At 36.0% G+C, this 21,734-nt stretch overlaps 1 protein-coding gene across 1 annotated transcript; it reads right to left on the bottom strand.

Annotated features, from left to right (window-relative positions):
• Positions 1-8,564: 8,564 nt before the first annotated feature.
• LOC109170159 lies at positions 8,565-14,162 on the bottom strand. Its single transcript, XM_019319180.1, has 12 exons — positions 12,468-14,162; positions 12,088-12,360; positions 11,793-12,002; positions 11,081-11,173; positions 10,877-10,993; positions 10,369-10,788; positions 9,881-10,128; positions 9,591-9,791; positions 9,406-9,513; positions 9,248-9,323; positions 9,050-9,160; positions 8,565-8,722 (listed from the first exon to the last, which is right to left on the bottom strand). Exons 1-12 carry the CDS (start codon positions 14,160-14,162, stop codon positions 8,639-8,641), a joined length of 3,636 nt encoding a protein of 1,211 aa, XP_019174725.1. The 3' UTR covers positions 8,565-8,638.
• Positions 14,163-21,734: the final 7,572 nt, after the last annotated feature.

Consider the following 21,734-nt stretch of genomic DNA (forward strand, 5'->3'; position numbering starts at 1 on the left):
CTTCCGACCCAACGGCGTTGGCTATTATCGCCAAACTGGGGTCAACCGATGACGTGGACTCCAAGTTTTCCATGCAGAACGGAATTCTTTACTACACCGGCAAGGTGAATGTGCCAGCCGTGCAGGAGTTACGGCACAAGCTGCTAGAGCTTTTCCATGGTTCGTTGATCGGGAGCCATTCTGGAGAACACAAAACTTACACCCGCTTAGCAGCTGAGTTCTACTGGCCTAAGATGCGCCTCGATGTTCAACGACATGTCAAGGATTGCTCCATCTGTCAACAAATTAAACCAGAAAATTTTTGCCCGAAAGGGTTGTTACAGCCGTTGCCAATCCCTTTCCAGGTTTGGGAAGACATCTCTATGGATTTTGTCACGTCATTACCATCTTCGAATGGCAAAACTGTTATTTGGGTTATTGTTGACCGTTTGTCTAAATACGGCCTCTTTTGTGCCGTATCGGAGGGGTTGACGGCGCCGAAATTGGTAGAGTATTTTGTTCGTGAGTATGTCCGACTCTATGGCTTCCCTCATTCAATTATCTCTGACCGAGATCCTTTGTTCATCAGTATGTTTTGGAAGGAACTTTTTCGCCTACAAGGTACGAAACTGAAGCACAGTACGGCTTACCACCCTCAAACGGATGGACAAACGGAAGTGCTCAACCGGTGTCTCGAAATATACTTACGAGCTTTTGTCAGCGACTATCCGACTAGGTGGGTGCAAACTCTGCCTTGGGCAGAGTATTGGTATAACACCAGTATACACAGTGCTACAGGTTTCTCCCCTTTTCAAGTTGTCTATGGGAGGCCTCCCCCACCACTTATCGGGTATTCAAGTGACACCACGCCGATTGATTCACTAAACACATCCCTACTTGACCGCGAAACCTTGTTAGCTTGCTCAAACTCAACCTTCAACGAGCTCAGGAACGAATGCGGGTTCAATCTAATCGGCACCGTCGTGACAAAGAATTTGCAGTTGATGATTGGGTATATGTCAAATTGCAGCCATATCACCAAGGTTCTGTCGCTCAGCGGCGTAACAACAAGTTAGCAAAACGTTTTTTTGGTCCGTACCGTGTTCTGGCACGGGTGGGCAATGTTGCCTATAAGTTGGCATTACCTGCCACTGCATGCATCCACCCGGTGTTCCACGTCTCGCTTTTAAAGCTTTGTCCGAATCCAGGTGCGGCGACGCCTGTCCAGCCCCCCGCCTCAGCAGCTCACTTTCCAACTCCTCTGCGTATACTTGATCGGCGGATAGTGGCGGAGAATAAGCAGAAGCTACAACAAGTTTTGGTACAGTGGGACCAATCATCACCCTCAGAAGCTACTTGGGAATACTGGGTTTCATTCCACGAGACCTTTCCACACATTAGCCTTGAGGACAAGGCTGTTTCTGATGGGGATGGTAATGTTACAGAGAAGGAGTCAGGCCATCTACACAAAAAGAGGATCACATGACCACCTCTCAAGCTGCATGACTATGTCTGTTCCTAAATTATAGCTTTTGGACTTTGTCTTTAATTATTTTCATTTATTCTGGTCATTAAATAAAACTAGTAACTGTAGGCAGTTTAGTAGGAAGTTTGTTAACATTAGCTTGTATATATAAAGTAGAAATAAAATGAAGGGACATCATCCTGGATTTAAGAAATTCTCTCATCTTCTTCTGGTGCTCTCTTCTCCCTCTATAGTTTCTTTTCTGGAGGTCTCCACCCTCGAAAGTGGAAAATAACAGCAATACAAACAACCCAAAAAGTTCCCTAACAACTGATTCCTTTTAATAGTAGTTGCCATTTGGTAAAAACGAGTATTATGGTCCCCCGACTTGATCCATTCCTCCCTTGAACGCTGAAACCAAATAAGTTCTTCTTGATAAAGCGTTTCCTCAAGTTCCTTCCTTAGCCTACGTTCAAGTCTAACCATATCAGATCTAGCACCTAACGAAAGACTCCACTGCATGCCATCTAGTCTAGCCAGAAGTCGTTTCTTCTTTTGTAAGATGCTGCCAAAGGAGTCCCTACTCCATACTGAGAGGGTTTCAGCCATCGCAGATTTATTCTTTGTCAAATCCTAACCACTTCTCCAGACTGACTGGACACACGCCTGAAAACTATAGTGCGTGGCCCATGCCATATTAATCTTGAACCTGAAATTACAGGACTGTTGAGAGCCCATGGCTGTGGTTATGAGTAATGGTGAATGATCAGACCCAATCATGGGAAGGTGAGTAACCTTGGCATCCGGGAAACGTAAATTCCAGTCTATGTTGCTCAAGGCACGATCTAAACGAGCACCTTTAAACGACGGCGTATCAAGACCCCTCATCCAGGTATAAGAAGAGCCCGTAAAGCCTAAGTCTACTAGGCCTTCCCTAAAAATCCAATCATTGAAGTCGGTGCATCTTGACATGGAGAAAGTTTCCTTGTTACTGACCTCCCTCCGACAGGTAACAGAGTTGAAATATATTTATTTTATGAATGTCAATGATACTTTTTATATTTTCAAATTTTCATATAATTTCTCTTTACAAACAATTTCAAATACATATAATCAATGTTTATCAAATTATCACCTATTTTTTTTATTGCCTATTTAGTTATGCAATTGTGCGTAAAAAACAAAAAAAAAAAAAAACAAAAACAAAAAAAACAAAAAAAAAAAACAAAAAACAAAAAAAACTGCAAAATCTTGGTTTTTGTAAGAGTTAACTTTTGGAAAAAAACCAAATTCATCACACCAATTAAAATTCAAGCTTGATTTTTCACTTTTACAAAATTTGTGTAAAAATCACAGATGTGCATGCTCTTAGCCTCTTAGTTGCATAATTTTGGATTGTTTTGAAACTCAATTACAATTGTTTAAGTTGAATATAATGACCCAATTGTATTTTTGTATGTAATGACTTATTTAAACATTATTCTAAAATAGAATAAACTCAAACTTGATTTGATGTAACTTAGTTCGAATGTCGCCACAATTTCAAGTCAAAGAGTAATAGTGTTGTGGCATTAGCAATAAAATTCCATTTGGGATCCAACATTAGTCAAAGTGTCGCCAGAATTTCAAGTCAAAGAGTAATAGACTATTGTGGCATTAGCAATATATATATATAATTCTCTTTGGGATCCAACATTGGTCGAAGTGTTAAACCTTTTTAGATTGTCAGCATTGGATTCTATGCTTATTGCTTTTGCCAAAGGTTAAGCTACGGATGTACAAGATACGGAGTATATATTACCAAGAAACTAATACGGGTATTTGTATAGATTGAGGGAAAACAATGTTAAGAATGAATGAGTAAGAGCGACCCCATCATGTTGGGTTTTTTCTTAAATTTTTGTGTACTAATGTCTCCTCCAACAATCACTATCTTACTCAAATCTCAAAAACACTTTTCCTCATTAATTTTAGGTATTTTCCATTTTTTTGGTGGATCCATCAGTTTACTATGCTATGTTTTTATTAATTTTTTATTCATTATAATTTTAAATTTATAATTATAATGGAAATTAATTAACTAAAATAAATATACCTACATTTAATTGAAATGATAATTATAAAATTAAAATTGAACTACTAATTGCTTAAAAATTAAACTACAAAGTTGTTATAAAATTTAAAGTACATAAAAAAAAACAAATATTTAAATTAATTGCACATTGCTCCATATTTTCTCAACCGAATCCGTGCGAAGTTGATGATGCAATTACAAGTCATGTAACTTGGAATTTCTTTGTAAGAGTTAATTGCAGCGGAGGTCATTTGTCTTTGGTGACAATTTCAAATTTAGTCTCAGACTATTATTTTTGTCATTTAATATCCTAATTTAAACTATCATATTTTGGACACTTTTGGTCCTTCCTATGACTTTTCCGGTGAAACCTTATTTTAGGCAAGGTATTTTCATCTCTTAAAATTTTTTTTATTATTTTCCCAAGGAGTTAATCCAAGCAGAGGTCCCTTGTCTTTGGTGGAAATTTCATATTTAGTCCTAGACAATCATTTTGTCATTTAACAATCCAGATTATCATATTTTGGACACTTTAGGTCATTCCGATGACTTTTTCCGGTGAAACCCTATTTTAAGTATGCAACGGCATTTTTGTCTCTTCAGCCGTGAATTGCACCATCTCCTTCATATGGCTTTTGTTCATCTCCTTCAGTATGTGAGGACCTCTGGGTGCGTGGAAATTATTTTGCAACGCAGTTGGAAAGCTCAAGATGTCACCACCCGGTCGGCTTCAGTCAAACTGTTATTGTTTTAGTCCATGATTATTTTGTGATTCATCTACTATAGTTGTAGAGCAAAAAAAAAAAAAAAAGAGTGAGAGAGAGAAAGAAGTGTCTTCGTTTACATCAAAAAATAGCCTTTATTAAAATAGTGTTTCACTGAAAAAAGTAATCGGAAGGACGAAAAATGTCTAAAACATGATAGTTTGGGTGTTAAATGCCAAAAATAATTGTCTAGCACAAAATTTAGAATTTTCTCCAAAGAAAAGAGACCTCCGCTGGAATTAACTCATTGAAAAAATAATTTTAAAATTTAAGAGACAAAAATGCCCTTGCCAAAAATAGGGTTTCACCAGAAAAACATCTGAAGGACCAAAAGTGTCCAAAATATGATCGCCTAGGCTGTTAAATGACAAAAATTATAGTCTGGAACTAAATTTGAAATTGTCACCAAAGACCAAGGACCTTCGCTGGAATTAACTTTTTTTTTTGTAAATATTGTTGAAACTCTTCGGTTGAGCCTTGCGATGCTTGTACAGTTGCTCCAATTTCTCCGTCCACCCAATTAGTTACGTTGTCACTTGGCCTTCATCCTCAACAATCATGTTATGTCAGATAATGCAAGTATACATTATTTCTCTCAAGTTTTCCTAGTACCAAAATCGTCCAGAACCTCTAATCATTGCAAATTAATCGAAAATTTTGAAAAATATGTGCAAATTGCAGAAATTGAATTTTTTTTAGAATTTGAGAATTTTGGACTTGTGGGATAAGTGCAAAAATTTTGTGTGTAACCAAAATTTTGTGAAGATCGTTCGGAAGAAGAAAAATTGGTCTGAGTTGTCTATTGACAATTTCTTGGTCTGAATAACAAGGCCATGAATAACAAGGTCAATTAAGGTCACAAGTAAGAAAGTTTCACCCAGAACGTACTTTCAGATAGCGGCTACAAACTTGCACATAAATCAAAATATATTATTTTTGTTATACCAGATATTATACCAATGTTTAATAATTTAACCATATGTACAATTTTTCATTATATATGATACTGTTTACCTATATACCTATCAATAAAATAACCCATAACATTATACATTTTCAACGTATTAATAAATAGTAATAGAATCCAACTTGCAAATAAAAAAAATATGCCTAGGTTGTCATAACCAGTGCTAAATTGATGCTTTGGAGAGCTCATCACTTCCGTTCAAAATTTAAGAACATATTCGAGCATGGGAAGAGAGATAATGTTGTCAGGCAAAGGAATGTCAAAATGGGAGAAGAAATTAGAAAGAAAGCGATATATAACTGCACAAGGTACATATACCATCCAAGAAAGTTATAGTAGTATGAATATATAGGATAATCAGTTCTAGACCTTTTGGTCGTGTGATATTGACTTCTAATTTTAAGTTGAAATGTTATGAGTATCATTCCGGCCTTATTAGAAGCACAAAAAATAATAACAAAAAAAATGGAAATAGTTTGTAATTTTAGATAATGTCCCAAATTCAACCATCTTCTTTTCAAATGTGTCAAAAGAGAATGTGAAAGCTAAGTGCAAGGGATTAGACTTAATAATGTAGTGGTATACATTAAGTTTTTTTATTTTTATTTTTATTTTTATTTTTATTTTTTCAAATTACGAGTATAAGATTCTGATTTATCATGATTTTGCTTCTTGGTCAAGAATTGTGGATAATATACCACTACATGCATGCATGGGCAATGCAACCATATATGCATCACTCTCACTTTTCTTGAAGCTATAAATATGGGACTTATTCATAGCCAATAATATCATCAAATGAGTAAATAGAAGAGAGAAGTTGCATGAAGAGAAAAGTTTTGTTTAGTAGCCAAGGATGACTTGCCTATACTACTTGAAACTTTAATTATATTTCTCAAAAGAAAACTTAATTGTTGGGGTTACAGGCAAGTCATCTTTAGCTAACTTAACATGCTTCTCCCTTTCATGCAAGTCCTTCTCTTCTTAATCCAATTCAACCCCATGGCAAAGAGAAGTGATTTTATTTGCCTTTTTATATTGATGATCAAGGAAAATTCAACATAAAAGGAAGAGGGCACTAACATGATGAGAAGAATGATGTTTAGTAGCCAAGGATGACTTGCCAGCTTGCCTGCACCATTTCAGAAGGTCTTTAATTTAATTTTAATTACATGCATGATGAAAAGATCATGACATTATTATTATATATAAAAGGCCATTTATATGGTTAATTTTCCAGGCAGTATCATATCCTTGGCTATCTTGTGATAGGTTCTTCTTTTTTCATCTTATGTTTCTTTTCCATGCATTCCAACTTGTCCACATATGTAGTGCATAAAGCTTGGCCCTGTTTGGTAAATGGCTGTTTGCTGATAGCGGTTAGCTGCACTGTTAGTTGATTGGGTTAATTAAAGGGTATAATTAGTTGATAACATTAGCTGATTGTAGAAATATGTTTGGTAAATTAGCTGTTGGTTGATAGTTTTTTGGTATAATTTCATTTCTCAAAAAAACTAATTGAAAAAATTGTTTTGAACAACTTTTTGAATTTTAGCATTTTGGAGTTACAAAAAACTAATTAACCAAACACTTATAAATTTTTTAACCAAATCAAAAAGCTAATAGTGATCAAATAAATCAAAATTGACCTATAGACTAAATATTTTACCAAACAGGGCCAATTTTGTATCATTACTCTTTTTTCTTTAACCAAACACTTGTGTTTTAAACTTTATTTTATATCACATCTATAACTGTTTACTTGTGTTATTATTTACCATTAATTTTAAGTAATAAGTATCTTTTATATGTTTGCTGTTCTTTTAGCTTATATTTTCTGTTTTTTTTTTTTTAATTTCTAATTAATTAATCTCCAAGATAGATATAATCCAACCATTAAAGCCTACTAGCTAGAAAAAGTTGATTGGATTTGTTAGGTAATGAACCCACGGTATCAATTTTAATGTTAACACACAGATTAGAAGGGTACGTGGAAACCATGCTTATTTAATAAGGGATCTAGCTAGGCCGCTAGACTGTACTACCTTGAGTTCTACTATTATTACTCCCAAATTCTAATCCATCAATTATACTCCTTAATGTAGTAAATATGCACTACAAGAAAAATGCACATAGACAACGGTTAATAACCGTTGTCGTAGGGGTAAAACTTCTGTTGTTGAAGCCGGTGTTGTTGTAGGTCACGCGCATAGACAACGGTTTTTAACCGTTGTCTTTTCTAGAAACGACAACGGTTTTTCAACCGTTGTCTATTAAGTGTTGTTGAAACCAGTGTTGTTAAAAGTCACGCACATAGACAACGGTTTTAAACCGTTGTCATTTCTAGAAACGACAACGGTTTTCTAACCGTTGTCTATTAAGTGTTGTTGAAACCGGTGTTGTTAAAAGTCACGCACATAGACAACGGTTAAAAACCGTTGTCTTTTCTTGAAACGACAACGGTTTTCGAACCGTTGTCTATTAGGTGTTGTTGAAACCGGTGTTGTTAAAAGTCATGCACATAGACAACGGTTAAAAACCGTTGTCTTTTCTTGAGACGACAACGGTTTTCGAACCGTTGTCTATTAAGTGTTGTTGAAACCGGTGTTGTTAAAAGTCATACACATAGACAACGGTTTTTAACCGTTGTCTTTTTTAGAAACGACAACGGTTTTCGAACCGTTGTCTATTCAATGTTGTTGAAACCGGTGTTGTTAAAAGTCATACACATAGACAACGGTTTTTAACCGTTGTCTTTTCTTGTAAAGACAACGGTTTTCGAACCGTTGTCTATTAAGTGTTGTTGAAACCGGTGTTGTTAAAAGTCACACACATAGACAACGGTTATAAACCGTTGTCATTTCTATCAACGACAACGGTTTTTGACCCGTTGTCTATTCAATGTTTTTGAAACCGGTGTTGTTAAAAGTGATGCACATAGACAACGGTTTTGTAACTGTTGTCTTTTCTTTAAAAGACAACAGTTATAAACTGTTGTCTATTGTGTGTTGTTGAAATCGCTGTTGTTAAAAGTCACGCAGATAAACTGTTGTCTTTTGTAGAAAAGACAACAGTTTCAAATTGTTGTCTATTGTAAAATAGACAACGATTTTTAACCGTTGTCTCAACGGTTTTTAACCTGCTTAAATTTTAATCATATACCAAAAAACAATTTATCCATTCACCATGGCCAACTGTAGTTACATAATTTTGCACAAGCTAAGGTTCAAAATAACAAGTGTAAATACTTCCATGACCAATTCTCATCGAATCAAATATCATCCAAGTCATAATAATACAAAAAACAATTCGACGAAGTCATCATAATACTACAACAAACAATTCCACGAAGTCTAAAAGATCACAACGTTCTAATGATCAAATCATACCTACTGTATATAACTTGATATAATATCGGCCCATTCAGAACGCACCAGATCAATAACCGCTTTGTCATATTCAACTTGTTGGAACTACATGTAAAAAGTGAGTAAATAAATTAGTAATTGCAATGAAATTCGAAATAAGTTAGGAGTAATTTTCAAGAACCAATATACGGTAATAGAGTTTTAGCAGTTCTAAAGGCAAGAGCTTTTGTATTTTCTCTAATCTCTCCACTTTAAACTTTGTGAATAAAATGATCAAATTAAAAACTAAAAAGCATTCATTCAATAGACATCAACAATAAATGGAGTACTCAAAATTATACTGGCAACAAGAATCTCAAATGCATCATATTTCCACTTTGAAACATTGAAATCAAAATAATTTTAAACACGAATTAGAAATTGAATTATTACCAGTGCTTGAACAGAATCTTTATCATCAATGTCCGGCATGTTCTCAATTAAAGTCTTCAGGTAAGCCATGACATAGAAACCGCATTGGTTACTATCCGGCTGACGAGGAGCCTACAAATGTTAAATAAGATTTGCATGTGCATTACAATTTAACATATACAAACACTTATATCTAATTAGTTACAAATATTAAATTACCTTGACAATTTCCCAAGCAGTTTTACTTCGTCCTTTCTTTCCATTCCCAGAGGCCGCATGAACCATTTTAATAGCCCTTCAAATATATTGTTGATTATTCAGATTATGTGATAATCATACTGATATAAATCGAAAGAAATAACAAAAAAAAAACTTACATTTCTACAACATGTTTCCAATCATCATCGCGAATGCGATGACTAAGAGGGTCCCACAAATAAACAATATCCTTACTGACGTTGATAACTGTCAGAATCCAATGGAAACTATACAGAAACACAAAATTATATTACATCAATAGAAAATAATATGCAATGGAAAGTATAATTGTAATCATTCTTACCCTACATTACATGGCACCAAAAGTGATGCACTACTTGGATTGTCAATTAGTCTGTCTGCTAAAGCTCGTGCCCTACTTTCCAACTGTTTGTCTAGGAAATTTTTATCTGTTCTTGTCGTTGGCACATGACCTACATGACATGGCTGCATAAATCTGAATTTTTCAAGCTTGTTGTCTTCCATCATCTTTTTATACAAATACCTAACATTGGAATGGAAACTGAATTAGAATAACAAAGCATAGAAGTGATAAGTATATATAATTGACTCGAAATATATATTAAATCATACCATATGTACACAGCAATACATGTGTACGATATTGGCATCAATTGACAAAACGGAGTCACATCTTCGTCGTGCACATATAGAGTACATTCTTCCCCGAAGACATTTTCATCTAGCACTATTTTTAAACTCTCTCCATTCCCAAGTGCACGCTTGTAATAACAGTATAGTAGCCATAATGACTTAGGCATACTTGAGGAGTTCAACTCAAGCTTTTTGACTTCCTTGCTCGGTTTCTTCTTACATTGTTTCTAATTTGCAAAATATACACATATTAGGTAAATAAATAAATATACTAACCAAGACATGTGAATTATATACATGCACAAATTAACATCTCCTACAGTTTATATGAAAAATGCAAAACATTTGAAAATTGAGAGGATGAAGCAAATCTGCAAAACATTTGACAGAGGCACCAATACGTAGATAGTAATTTTTGCCTAATAAACTAAGTAAAATGTAAACTTCAGTAAAGAGGGAATATTTACCTCCAAGACATCTTCTTTGTCAATAAACTGCAGCTCATCATCATCATCTTCGAAATCCAATTTTTGTTTCATAAAACCAATTTCTTCTTCACTCAGCTTCATCGCACCCTTTGCATCCTTTGCAGTACAACTCCCTTTTTCTTCAATCGGAGATGATTTAAAGGCAACATTTTGAAGGACCAAATTTTCTAACTTTGCAACTCTGTCTTCTACTGTTGCTTGTCGTCTTAGAAGGACATTTTTCTCATGGTTAGGAAGCATCCCTTTACCCAATCTGAAATATGTTGAGGGATTGACATGTCCACCTATAGCCCTCACCCGACCTCCATGCTCCTTAGATTCAAGAGCCTGTGTCAGGATGTCCTCATTTGGTCCTTGAAGTTGCAACAAACCATCTTGCTTTTGCTGAATATATTCATCCTGTAATTCATGACAAATGACCATGATAACCACAATCTTTCGAAATACATAAAGAGGAAAATACCAGTAAATTAAAGGTTTTGCTTACAATCTTTGTAAATTTTGTCTTCAAAACATCTCCTTCTATTTCTCCTTGCTTACTAGTTCTCCCTTTCTTCCAAAGTATAGCTCTATTCACTTCGTCATCATCACACAATTCTGTTGACTACAGCCAAGAAGATTTATCAATGTCAAACTAAGGGTGAAAATGAGTTTAAGTTATTAGTGAAAGTGAATAGAGATAAATACTTACAATTTCACTAGCAAGACGCGCATATCCTTTACGAGCAAGCCTATGTGGATAAAGGTTTTGCTTTCTTCGTACCTTTTGCTGCTCGCTTAGTTTCTAAGACAAACATGATCAAAACTTGACATTATATTTCTAAGACAAAGATGATGCTTCATGCTTGAAAAGTGAAAACAGACATGATAAAAACAGAAATGAGGAAAAGGGGGAACACTTCATCTTTTTTGATTTCTTAACTGAACTCATTAATTGGTAATATTACAATAAATCTTAATTGTTATACGGTTTGGAACAACCTGAATACATAAATGCTAAACTAATATATATATATATAAATATATATATATATATATATATATATATATATATATATATATATATTCTAATTGAATATGCCTCATAGGTGGGGGATTTAATTTTTTAGTTATTTTCCAGAGGACAGATGGCCAAAGCATAATCTTAATGACTAAGCATCACAACAAATCATATTACTGCAATTACACAGGACAGTCAGAAATCATGTGGCATCAAACATGGGTGTGGTTTCTGCAAGTTTGTGTACTGTATAGAGCTAAATTGTTCAATGGGATAAGTTGCTATTTTTGTTAAACACACTTTGCAAGATGAATACCTGTGCAAAAGCTTGTGGTGGGCATTTGAACTTTTTAAATTAAATTGATATATACACATATAGATAGACTTCTAGTTTTGAGGTTACCTTGAAGTCTTCGGACATGCGGCTAATCACAAATTGACTCCATTCATCTCCCATAATACCATATCCTGGGGGTGGTTTGTGCAAGTTTTCTTCATCATTCAGTCTCTTCCAAATAAAGTTATTTGTGAGTTGTGTTTTATATTGCCGCCATTTGTCATTTGCTGAACTCAAGCAAGGTTTCTTGAATATTGCCGGAACTCTGAAGCTCAACTACATAGATAAAATTTTGTGAGAATTAAACGACTAATGTGTTAAATATCACAAATACTAAGTAAACGAATTAGATTTTCCTTACATTAACAGCGTCCCATATCTTGTCTTTAATATCCTGTGGCACATGTTTCCATGTCTTAAAATTCAACTTCACCTTTTCTCTTGCAAGGACACCAATGTAACTTTGTAGTTCTGCAGCACTATCTCCAATTGGTTGTCCTAGTTCATTGAATTGTACGTCTTTCTTCAGTCCTTGTGCCCTTTGCATAGCAAGCTTATGCATTTGGGTACGACCTCGTGTGCTCCTCGTTGACTGGGTTTCTTGAGAACCCGACATGTTTTCTTCCTCATCTACCTGAACCGAGTGATAGCATACCTTACATGTTTGGGTAACACACCTCGAATAGCAACTGGAAGCAACTGTTGCATGAAAGTGTGACAATCGTGAGATTTAAGACCAACAAGTTTCAACTCCTTCACATTGACAAGGTTTCTCACATTAGATGAATAGCCTGATGGGACTTTCATATGTAACAAAGAGTTACAAACTTTCTTTTTCTCATCTTTGCTTAGGGTATAGCAAGCAGGTGGCAAAAACGTTCTCTTCTCCCCTTGTTTTGGTGCCAACTCCATTCTCACATTCATTTCCACAAGGTCTAGTCGAGCAGCTACCCCATCTTTGGTTTTTCCTGGGATGTCAAGTAATGTGCCAATAATACTTTCACACACATTTTTCTCAATGTGCATGCCATCAAGAACATGCCGAACATGCAAATGCTTCCAATACTCAAGCTCAAAGAAAATTGATTTCTTTTTCCAACATGATTCACTAATTTTTCTTTTAGCATTTAGCTTGCCACTGTTTTTTCCCCAACTACAATTGATCCCCTCAACTGTTTTCAGAACATCATGGCCACTCAATGGTTTGGGTGCTAAGTCGAATTCTTGCTTACCATCAAATGCCTTCTTTTGCCTTCGATAAGGATGAGTTTTACATAAAAATCTTCTATGTCCTGTGAATGCCATTTTCTTACTATGCTTCAACCTCTTGGCATATGTATTCTCACCACAGATAGGACATGCATGATATCCTTTGACAGTGCAACCTGATAAGTTCCCATATGCTGGGAAATCATTGATCGTCCATAGTAAAACAGCTTTAAGGACGAATTTTTCTTGTCGGTATGCATCATATGCTTCTATACCTTCTTCCCACAACACTTTTAAATCGTCAATCAAAGGTGCCAAATAAACATCAATGTCATTCCCGGGTTGTTTAGGACCAGAAATCAACAAACTGAGCATCATGAATTTTCGCTTCATGCACATCCAAGGAGGAAGATTGTATGTAATCATGATGACTGGCCAACAACTATATGTAGAACTCATTACACTATGGGGATTTATCCCGTCTGCAGATAAAGCCAATCTAAGATTTCTTGGCTCATTAGCAAAATCTGGCCACATTTCATCTACTGTTCTCCAACAAGGTGCATCAGCTGGATGACGCAAGTAACCATCACAAACTTTATTATCACTATGCCAAGTTAACTCCTTAGATATATCCTTGCTCCTAAACATTCTTTGAAATCTTGGTATCGGTGGAAAGTACCATAACACCTTTGCAGGAACTCCTATGGATATCTTAGAATTCTTGCCTATCTTCCACCTTGAAGTTCCACAAGTAGGGCAATTAGTACAATTTGCATTCTCCTTACGATATAAGATACAGTCATTGGGACACGCGTGTATTTTCTCGTAGTCCATTCCCAATGCAACCAAGCTTCTCTTTGCCTCATATAAAGAAGAAGGCAGTACGTTGTCAGTTGGAAGCATTTTTGCAAACAAATCCAGAAGGTCCGTAAAACTTGCATCGCTCCAACTATATTTTGCCTTCAAGTTATATAACTTCACTACCGCTGATAGTTTTGTAAACGTAGTACATCCAACGTATAGCGGTTTCTCTGCATCTTCTAGTAATTTACTAAATTTGTTGGGATCCTCAACGTATTCGTCATAAGCAGCATTTACCATATCTATAGGATTTTCATCAACACGATTATGCTCTTCTCCCCTAATTAGACCGCCATCATCTATTGAGTTGTTTAACGTAGCCTTCTCCCCGTGCCATATCCATGACACATACGTTCCATCCATTCCATTACGGTACAAGTGTGCCCTTATAGTATCAAGAGGTTGCTTCCTTAGGTTGCCACATATTGCACATGGGCATGATATTGAATTAGGATCAACGGCATTTTTTTTAGCAAATTGTAAAAAAGATTCTACTCCAACCTCATATTCATAACATAATCTATCTTTTGACATCCATTCTTTGTCCATTGTTTATTTATACACCAATGCTACAAAACAGTCAAGTGACAAGAAAAATAAATTCATATCGCTTAAAAATTATACAATTAGTAGTAACTACCAAAACAAAAACCACATACTTATTTGGTACCTGCTGCATGCATCGGTCATATATTGCCAAAACAAAAACTTATTAAATGAATATAATTATACAATTAGTAGTAACTAGCAAAACAAAAACCACATACTTAAAATACTAACTAACTAACTAACTAACTATATATATATATATATATATATATATATATATATATATATATATATATATATATATGTACACACACACACTAACAGTATACTATATATATGTGTGATGAAATATATATATGTTTTATAATTAATGTTGACACGGAATATATATTCTATACTAACAGTATAAAATATATATACTAATTAGTGTTGTTAGAGTATATATATATACTATACTGTTAGTGTATTTTTTTGGTGAGGATACTGTTGCAGGTTCTAGAACAAATAGGGCTGCTAGAAAAAGTAACGAGAATGGAAGTGATAGGAAGAATCTGAGGGGAGGTATAAATGGAGCAAGGAGTAGTAAGGTTTGAGAGAGGTCTGACATGGTGGAATGGCAAAAGAGAGAGATATAAATACCACCATACATATTACAGACTTAAGAATACAATAACTTCATTAATACCTTGAAGTAAATCTGCATAAGTATACTCTATTTCATTCAACTGCAATGTGTAGTCAAAGGCTCAAGTACTCATATAACTACAAATTTACTTTCAACCACATGTGAATCCTTTCACAACAGATTAGGCAGAATAAATGATAACACTTGAATTCATTAAAAAGTATCAATCATAACCTTAATGTGGCAGTTACCTCAGAACAAATTAAGCAATATAATTCTGCAAAAAACTAAGATTTCCTAGTGCCAATATCACATAGAATAGTTTGATTACCTCAACCTCAATAATAAACATGCCATGACAAACTCTAACCATTAAAAAATATAACTGACCTATTGGAGCACTGGGTAACTGTCCGTCCTTCAAGGGAAGCAGCAACAACCTGCCAATTACTCTCACCAAAAGCTTCCACAGCAGCTCTCAGTGTATTATCCTCCTCCTCAGTCTTCCTAGTTCAACCATCTGCAGAATGTTACAAACTAATTACATCAATTTCTATTACTCAAACAGTCAACAGAAGGATCAAATACTACAAGCTTCCTCAATTATGTACAAGGACTTTGTTCTGCACTCCCACTGCTTTTATGTGGCTATATCTCAACAGATTTAAGGTTGTGATCAAAAGATTTAAGGTTTGCTTTCTCAAACTGCAACTTGTTTTCCTCCTACTCTATTCCCATCTTTTATATCAATCATGTCCAATCCAATCAATGAACTAACAGATACTACATGTCTATGAAGAGTGTACCAGTAACAAAGGGCCGGCCTGAAACATCAGGTCAAATATTCAGAGCATAGGACCAAAGTTTGAACACAGAGCATGAAAAACACAAAGCCATATAAGCTTATACCTTCCATTCATGCGCTGTGGTTCAGAAGGAAGAGTAGCTCGCACACGTGTTTTCTCCTGTACGCGGTCGGCGGTCGGCGAGGGCGGTACGCAGTCGGCGGTCGGCGAGGGCGGTACGCGGTCGGCGGTCGGCGAGGGCGGTACGCAGTCGGCGGTCGGCGAGGGCGGTACGCCGTCGGCGGAGAGCACACGAGGAGGTTATCGGAGACTGGCGTGGCGGAGAGGGAAGACCGGCGTGGCGGAGAGGGAAGACTGGCGTGGCGGAGAGGGAAGACTGGCGTGGCGGAGAGGGAAGACTGGCGTGGCGGAGAGGGAAGACTGGCGTGGCGGAGACAATTTTGGACTAACCCTAATTTTGCGCTCTTTTGTCTGGGAGGGAAGACAAAAATTTCCCAAGTTTGTCTTAGAGGGAAATTTTAATTTGTCTTAGCTTAGAGGGAAATTTCATAACAAAATAATAATTTAATTACTCGAGTCGCTACATCCGGTCAATTAAAATAGAATCGGGTATATAGGTACAGAACACGAGATTCATAGATTTCTATAATGTAGATTCATAATTTCTAATTTAAATACAGTTGTATAGATTAATAATTTATATATAGTAAATTCATAATTTCTATACTGCAGATTCATAATTTCTGTATTGTTGATTCACAATTTCTAAAATGTATAGTTATAAACACTTGGGAATATGAACATCGCAAATTATAAACACAACGTTCTGTAATTGTATGTGAATATAGATCAGAGTTATTCAATCATTATGAATATGCATTTCAATTCAAAAATTATGAATATATAGTTTGGTAATTATGACATACAGCTAATTAAGATCGCGGCGGCAAAAGAAATGGGATATAGAAAATTGTACGGCATCGATCAACTACTCTTTCATATCCATTCTCAACGTGTTTCAGGCATGCCGGAGGGGTCGATTACCAACAGTTTCAACCTTGTTAGTCATGCGCTAGCCGGAAGGGTCGATTACCAACATATAGCTAACCTTAGCTTGTTAGTGAGAGTAACACATCTTTTGTACTAATAGTGAGAGTATATTTTTAATATAAATATAAAATTAAAATTTCGTCACTAAATCATAAACTTTTAACTAGAGTAATTTTTAACCGTCACAAAAATTATGCAAACAATACATTTAATGAGGGATTTTTTTACCCGTCACTAAATTTTTGTCACTAAAAGCTGTTTTTCTTGTAGTCTACATAAGTGTTGTTGTCGCTTGGTGGGTTTAACTTAGTTTATTATGTTAGTGGTCCTAGGTTCTATTCTTCTTGGGGGGAATTCTTTAACTATTTTCTAAAATTGTTGTCTTGGTTTTCACAAACAACACAGAAGCAACCCAGTTATATACCAGATGTTGCACTTTTAAACATAAGAGGTTGTGTTGTGTAGTTGGTAAAATTGTGTACTTGTTAAGCATGAGGTCATAGGTTCGACTCTTCTAGTTAACATCTTCATTTTTATTTTATATACCTGTTAAATAATGATGCGCAACGACAACGGTTGTTTAAAACCGTTGTCTTTATAGTGTTGTGTATTCAAATACACTTAAAGACAACATACCAAAGACAACGGTTAAATAAAACCGTTGTCTTAAACAAATAACGAACATGCAAAGACAACGGTTTTATAAAACCGTTGTCGTTTTAGTGTTGTGTATTCGATTGTGTTTAACGACAACACACCAACGACAACGGTTAAATAAAACCGTTGTCTTTTTTTAAAAAAAGAGCGCACAAAGACAACGGTTTTAAACAACCGTTGTCTTTCTAGTGTTGTGTATTCCAGTGCGCTTAAAGACAACACACCAACGACAACAGTTAAAAAAACCGTTGTCTTATTTAAAAAAAAAACGCACATAGACAACGGTTTTTAAAAACCGTTGTCGTTGTGGTGTTGTCTTTTCACAAAATGCACAAAGACAACACACTTATAACAACGGTTAAGTAAAAACCGTTGTCTTTGACAAAAGTGTTGCATCAAAGACAACGGTTTTGGACCAAACTGTTGTCTTTTATACAAAAGACAACACTTTTCTTAAAAACTGTTGTCTTTCTAGTGTTGTCTATGTGCATTTTTCTTGTAGTGATGGATATGATATTTTTATTTTGTGGGTCCAAAAGAAGTTGTCTACATTCAAAATTTGTGAGAGAGAGTAAAAATCAGAAGTAGAATTTGAGAATACAAGTAGTATTTTTCGTACTATCCTCCCCTATATATTAACCACACAATCTACACACTCTGAAGATGTCAGGTGTACCAACTCGACCACTATCATTGGCTTAATGCTATTTGGCCCTGAGTGAGACTGAAGTTAATTACAATTTAATTTTTTTTATATATAATATTAAGTTTAGAAATTTTTTGAAAGATATTAAGTTCATAATTAGAATATAAAATTTATATCTTTAGAAACTACATTGAAAGTACTATTAAACATTAAAAAATAAAATAATAAAAATATTAAAGAAAATAAGTAGAATTAGTTTAACCAATGAATAATAAACCTAACATGTAGAATAAGGTTGAGAGAATACTTAATAAATATAAAAATATAAAATTCACCTAGGTAAAAGATAAATAGAGAAAAATTATTGCATGTAAAGAGGTAGGGAGAAAGTGGAAGAATGCAAAGTGTGATTAGACAAGAGTTCTACTACATAGACTCCCAAAATTCTACTTCCTCTCCATGAGGTGGCAATCCAAGATTGGTTATTTTTATCAAGTGGGTCCACAGAAAAATGTCTACATCAAGAATATGTGAGAGGGAGTACAAATTAGAATATGTGAGAGGGAGTACAAATTGGGAGTTTAAAATGGGAGTACACCAAGTATTTTCCATTAGACAACTATGTCAATGTCTTGATGTCTATAATGCGCAGAACTTTATTAAAACGATTCTGAATAATTTTTTGTTTAAAAAAATCAAAATTTAATTTCTAAAAATAGTATATTATATAGGGATGCACTCAGGTGCGAATAAGTGCCCAGGAAGGAATATGCGAATGAATCAGTGCACGACACGTGTCCAGATCTAATAGCTTAAAAAACGCGGTGGCATTTTTGTAAATAATTGAACATCGCAGTGCAAGTAAAATCACTTACAAGTGCACCTACTTTCACCTATAAGTGCATGTAATTTTGCCTTGTTAACATTCATTGATCTCAGTTCAGCGAGTAGTAATACCCTTGAAAACCACCCGCAAACATTAATGCACCTAGGTGCAACTACTTATAACTATCTGTGCAACTACTTAGAACTATAGGTGCAACTACTTATAACTATAGGTGCACTTAGTATTGATGCTCAGTGTAAATTTTTACTTGCACCTATAATACATTTTACATGCACTTGTAATACATTTTACTTGCACTTCGATGTTCAATTATTTACGAAAATGTCACCGCGCTTTTTAAAAAAAAAATAAGTGATTCTCATCCATTAGATCCGGACACGTGGACGGACAGAATCCATTCCTATTTCGCTCCTGGGCGAAGCATTCGCACCTGAGTGCAATTCTATACATATATATATATATATATATATATATATATATTGTGCTTCTCATGCATTTTGTATGATATCTTTTCCTGTGTTTCATTTCCTTTCCGTGCTACTTAAAATTGTCCCTTTTGTTACCTAAATAAATAAATCGCATGACTTAACAAAGTGATTCGACTTGATGTCACGACTGAAAGCTGCAATGTAGGAGTTTGAATCTTCATATATGAAAATTAGAATCTGGCCGGTAAAATGATTATACCCTTATAAAATTCTATTTAATTTTACCATTATTCTTCTACTCCTTCATAACTATGAATTAATACGATTAAATGACACCATTTGTAACATTGTCCGGCGTGGCCAGTTGGTTGCAAAACTATTTTATCTATTGTCACATGTTTCTAACAGTACAGTGCAGTCTCACAAGTCTAAATTGTGTATTGGATCATTTTTTTTATATATACCTAAGGTTTTCACCATCTAACACAGTGACCAAGTCAAAGTCTCTTAATAATCGCTGAGCCAATTAAAGGTTTAGGTCGAAATAGTACTTATAACCTACATACTTTATTATTTTATTTTTTTGGTAAAAGAGGAGGGGGGGTGGGGGGGGGGGTTACCTAGCTAACGCTAGTGGCTAATGTTAGCGGACACAACAGTCCCAATGTTCGTGCATAGAATGTCACGAACTTCCTTCGGTGGGTGGTGAAAATCCATCCAGTCGCAGAGCCGTCGAGGAGCTTCTCCGGCTAGCCAATCCGCCGCAGCATTTTCTTCCCGGGGGATGTGTTCCACGATAGTTGACCAATCTTTTTTTAACAGCCAATCCTTGCACCATTTGATTAAGGTACCGCAGTCACCAAGAATGGCATGTTGCTCATTTAGCCATTCAACCGCCTGTTTCGAATCGCTTAAAATGTGGACCTTCCAGTTGCCTTGATTCCAAGCCCACTTTAGACCCAAGTAGATCGCCCAAAGCTCTGCCTCTGTTGCATTATCAGTCCGCGTCATGCAACTAAAGCCCTTCATCCAGTTTCCTTCGTGGTCTCGCAACATTCCCCCGCAACTGGTCATATGGCTTGAAGGGGAGAAGGAATCATCCGTATTTCAGATAGCCCAGCCTGGCTCAATGTTACGATTCTGCGCAACCGTTCCTTTGGGTACCTTCTGCCGAGTAATTGCAGTAGTCACGGCTTTCACTTGCTCCTTGATCCAGCTAACTCTTCTTTTTAAGCTCCACCTATCATCATTGAAAGTTTTATTGCAGCGCCACTTCCAGTTCCACCATGCAATTACCGCAAATTGCATTGGCCAATCACATTCTCTCTCGCCATTGGATTTACCTGTAACATTTCGGACAAGCCAAGTATCAAAATTCATACAATAAAACCACTTTTTAGCCCCAGAGGGTAGGAATACTTCCCATATTTCCTTCGCTGCGTTGCAATCCCGTAGGCAGTGCAGGATATTCTCCTCTTGTGAGTGACAGGTCCCACATCGTGCATCAGCCGTGAACCCCCTCTTTTTGCGCTCCACATTCATCATTAATTTATTGTGCTTTAGGATCCAGACAAAGGTGTTGATTTTCCTGGGTAACTTCAGTTTCCAGATTATTGCCCACACGGGATCATTAGCTTCGGTATTTGACTTGAGAGCGACATTGTACGCCGTGGCGACCGAGCAACAACCACTCGGCTCTAGCCTCCAGTATATATTGTCGCTATTGTGGTTCCTGTGCACTCCTTCAGAAAGGATAGGGTAGGCATCACAAACCCCTCTCAAAGATTTGAGCTTTCGTTTTTCTTTATAAAAACGCTATCCTCTGACTTGTTGTGCATGTATTTGCCCATAATGACTTTTACCCATAGATGTTGACTTTCTGTGCGAATTCTCCACCCCACCTTCGTTAGGAATGCAAGATTCATTTCCTTTAGTCTTCTAAGACCTATGCCTCCTTGTTTCTTCGGTTTCGTGACGTATTCTCTTCTAAGACCTATGCCTCCATCCCAGTTTCCTAAATGCATGCCACCCCTCCAGATGAACTGACGTATTCTCTTCTCAATAGCATCACAAACCCCTTTAGGGAGAAGCATAGATTGCATCATATAGTAAGGTGTGGCGTTTAGGACACTTTGGGCCAGAGTAATGCGACCTGCCAGCATCAAATTTTTCCCTTTCCAGCCCTCCAAACGCCCATCAGTCTTTTAAAGTAAGGGTGCAAAAATGCCTCGTGTCACTCTACCGTGAATTGAAGGTACACCAAGGTACCGCCCCAGGTCTTCCGTGTGAGTAAAGCCTGCCTCATGCGTGATGGCTTGTGCCAGGCT

This window comes from Ipomoea nil, unplaced genomic scaffold, assembly GCF_001879475.1.
Source record: "Ipomoea nil cultivar Tokyo-kokei standard unplaced genomic scaffold, Asagao_1.1 scaffold0140, whole genome shotgun sequence".
Lineage (NCBI taxonomy): Eukaryota > Viridiplantae > Streptophyta > Magnoliopsida > Solanales > Convolvulaceae > Ipomoea > Ipomoea nil.

Bases quoted from the DNA above. Each gene is read 5' to 3' on its own strand.
- LOC109170159 (XM_019319180.1), bottom strand. From the start codon at position 14,162: ATGGATGGAACGTATGTGTCATGGATATGGCACGGGGAGAAGGCTACG. The intron at 10,129-10,368 runs GTAAATATTCCC...TTTGCAAATTAG, and splicing joins ACAAAGAAGATGTCTTGGAG to AAACAATGTAAGAAGAAACC. The intron at 9,161-9,247 runs GTAATTTAATAT...TAACATTTGTAG, and splicing joins CTGCTTGGGAAATTGTCAAG to GCTCCTCGTCAGCCGGATAG.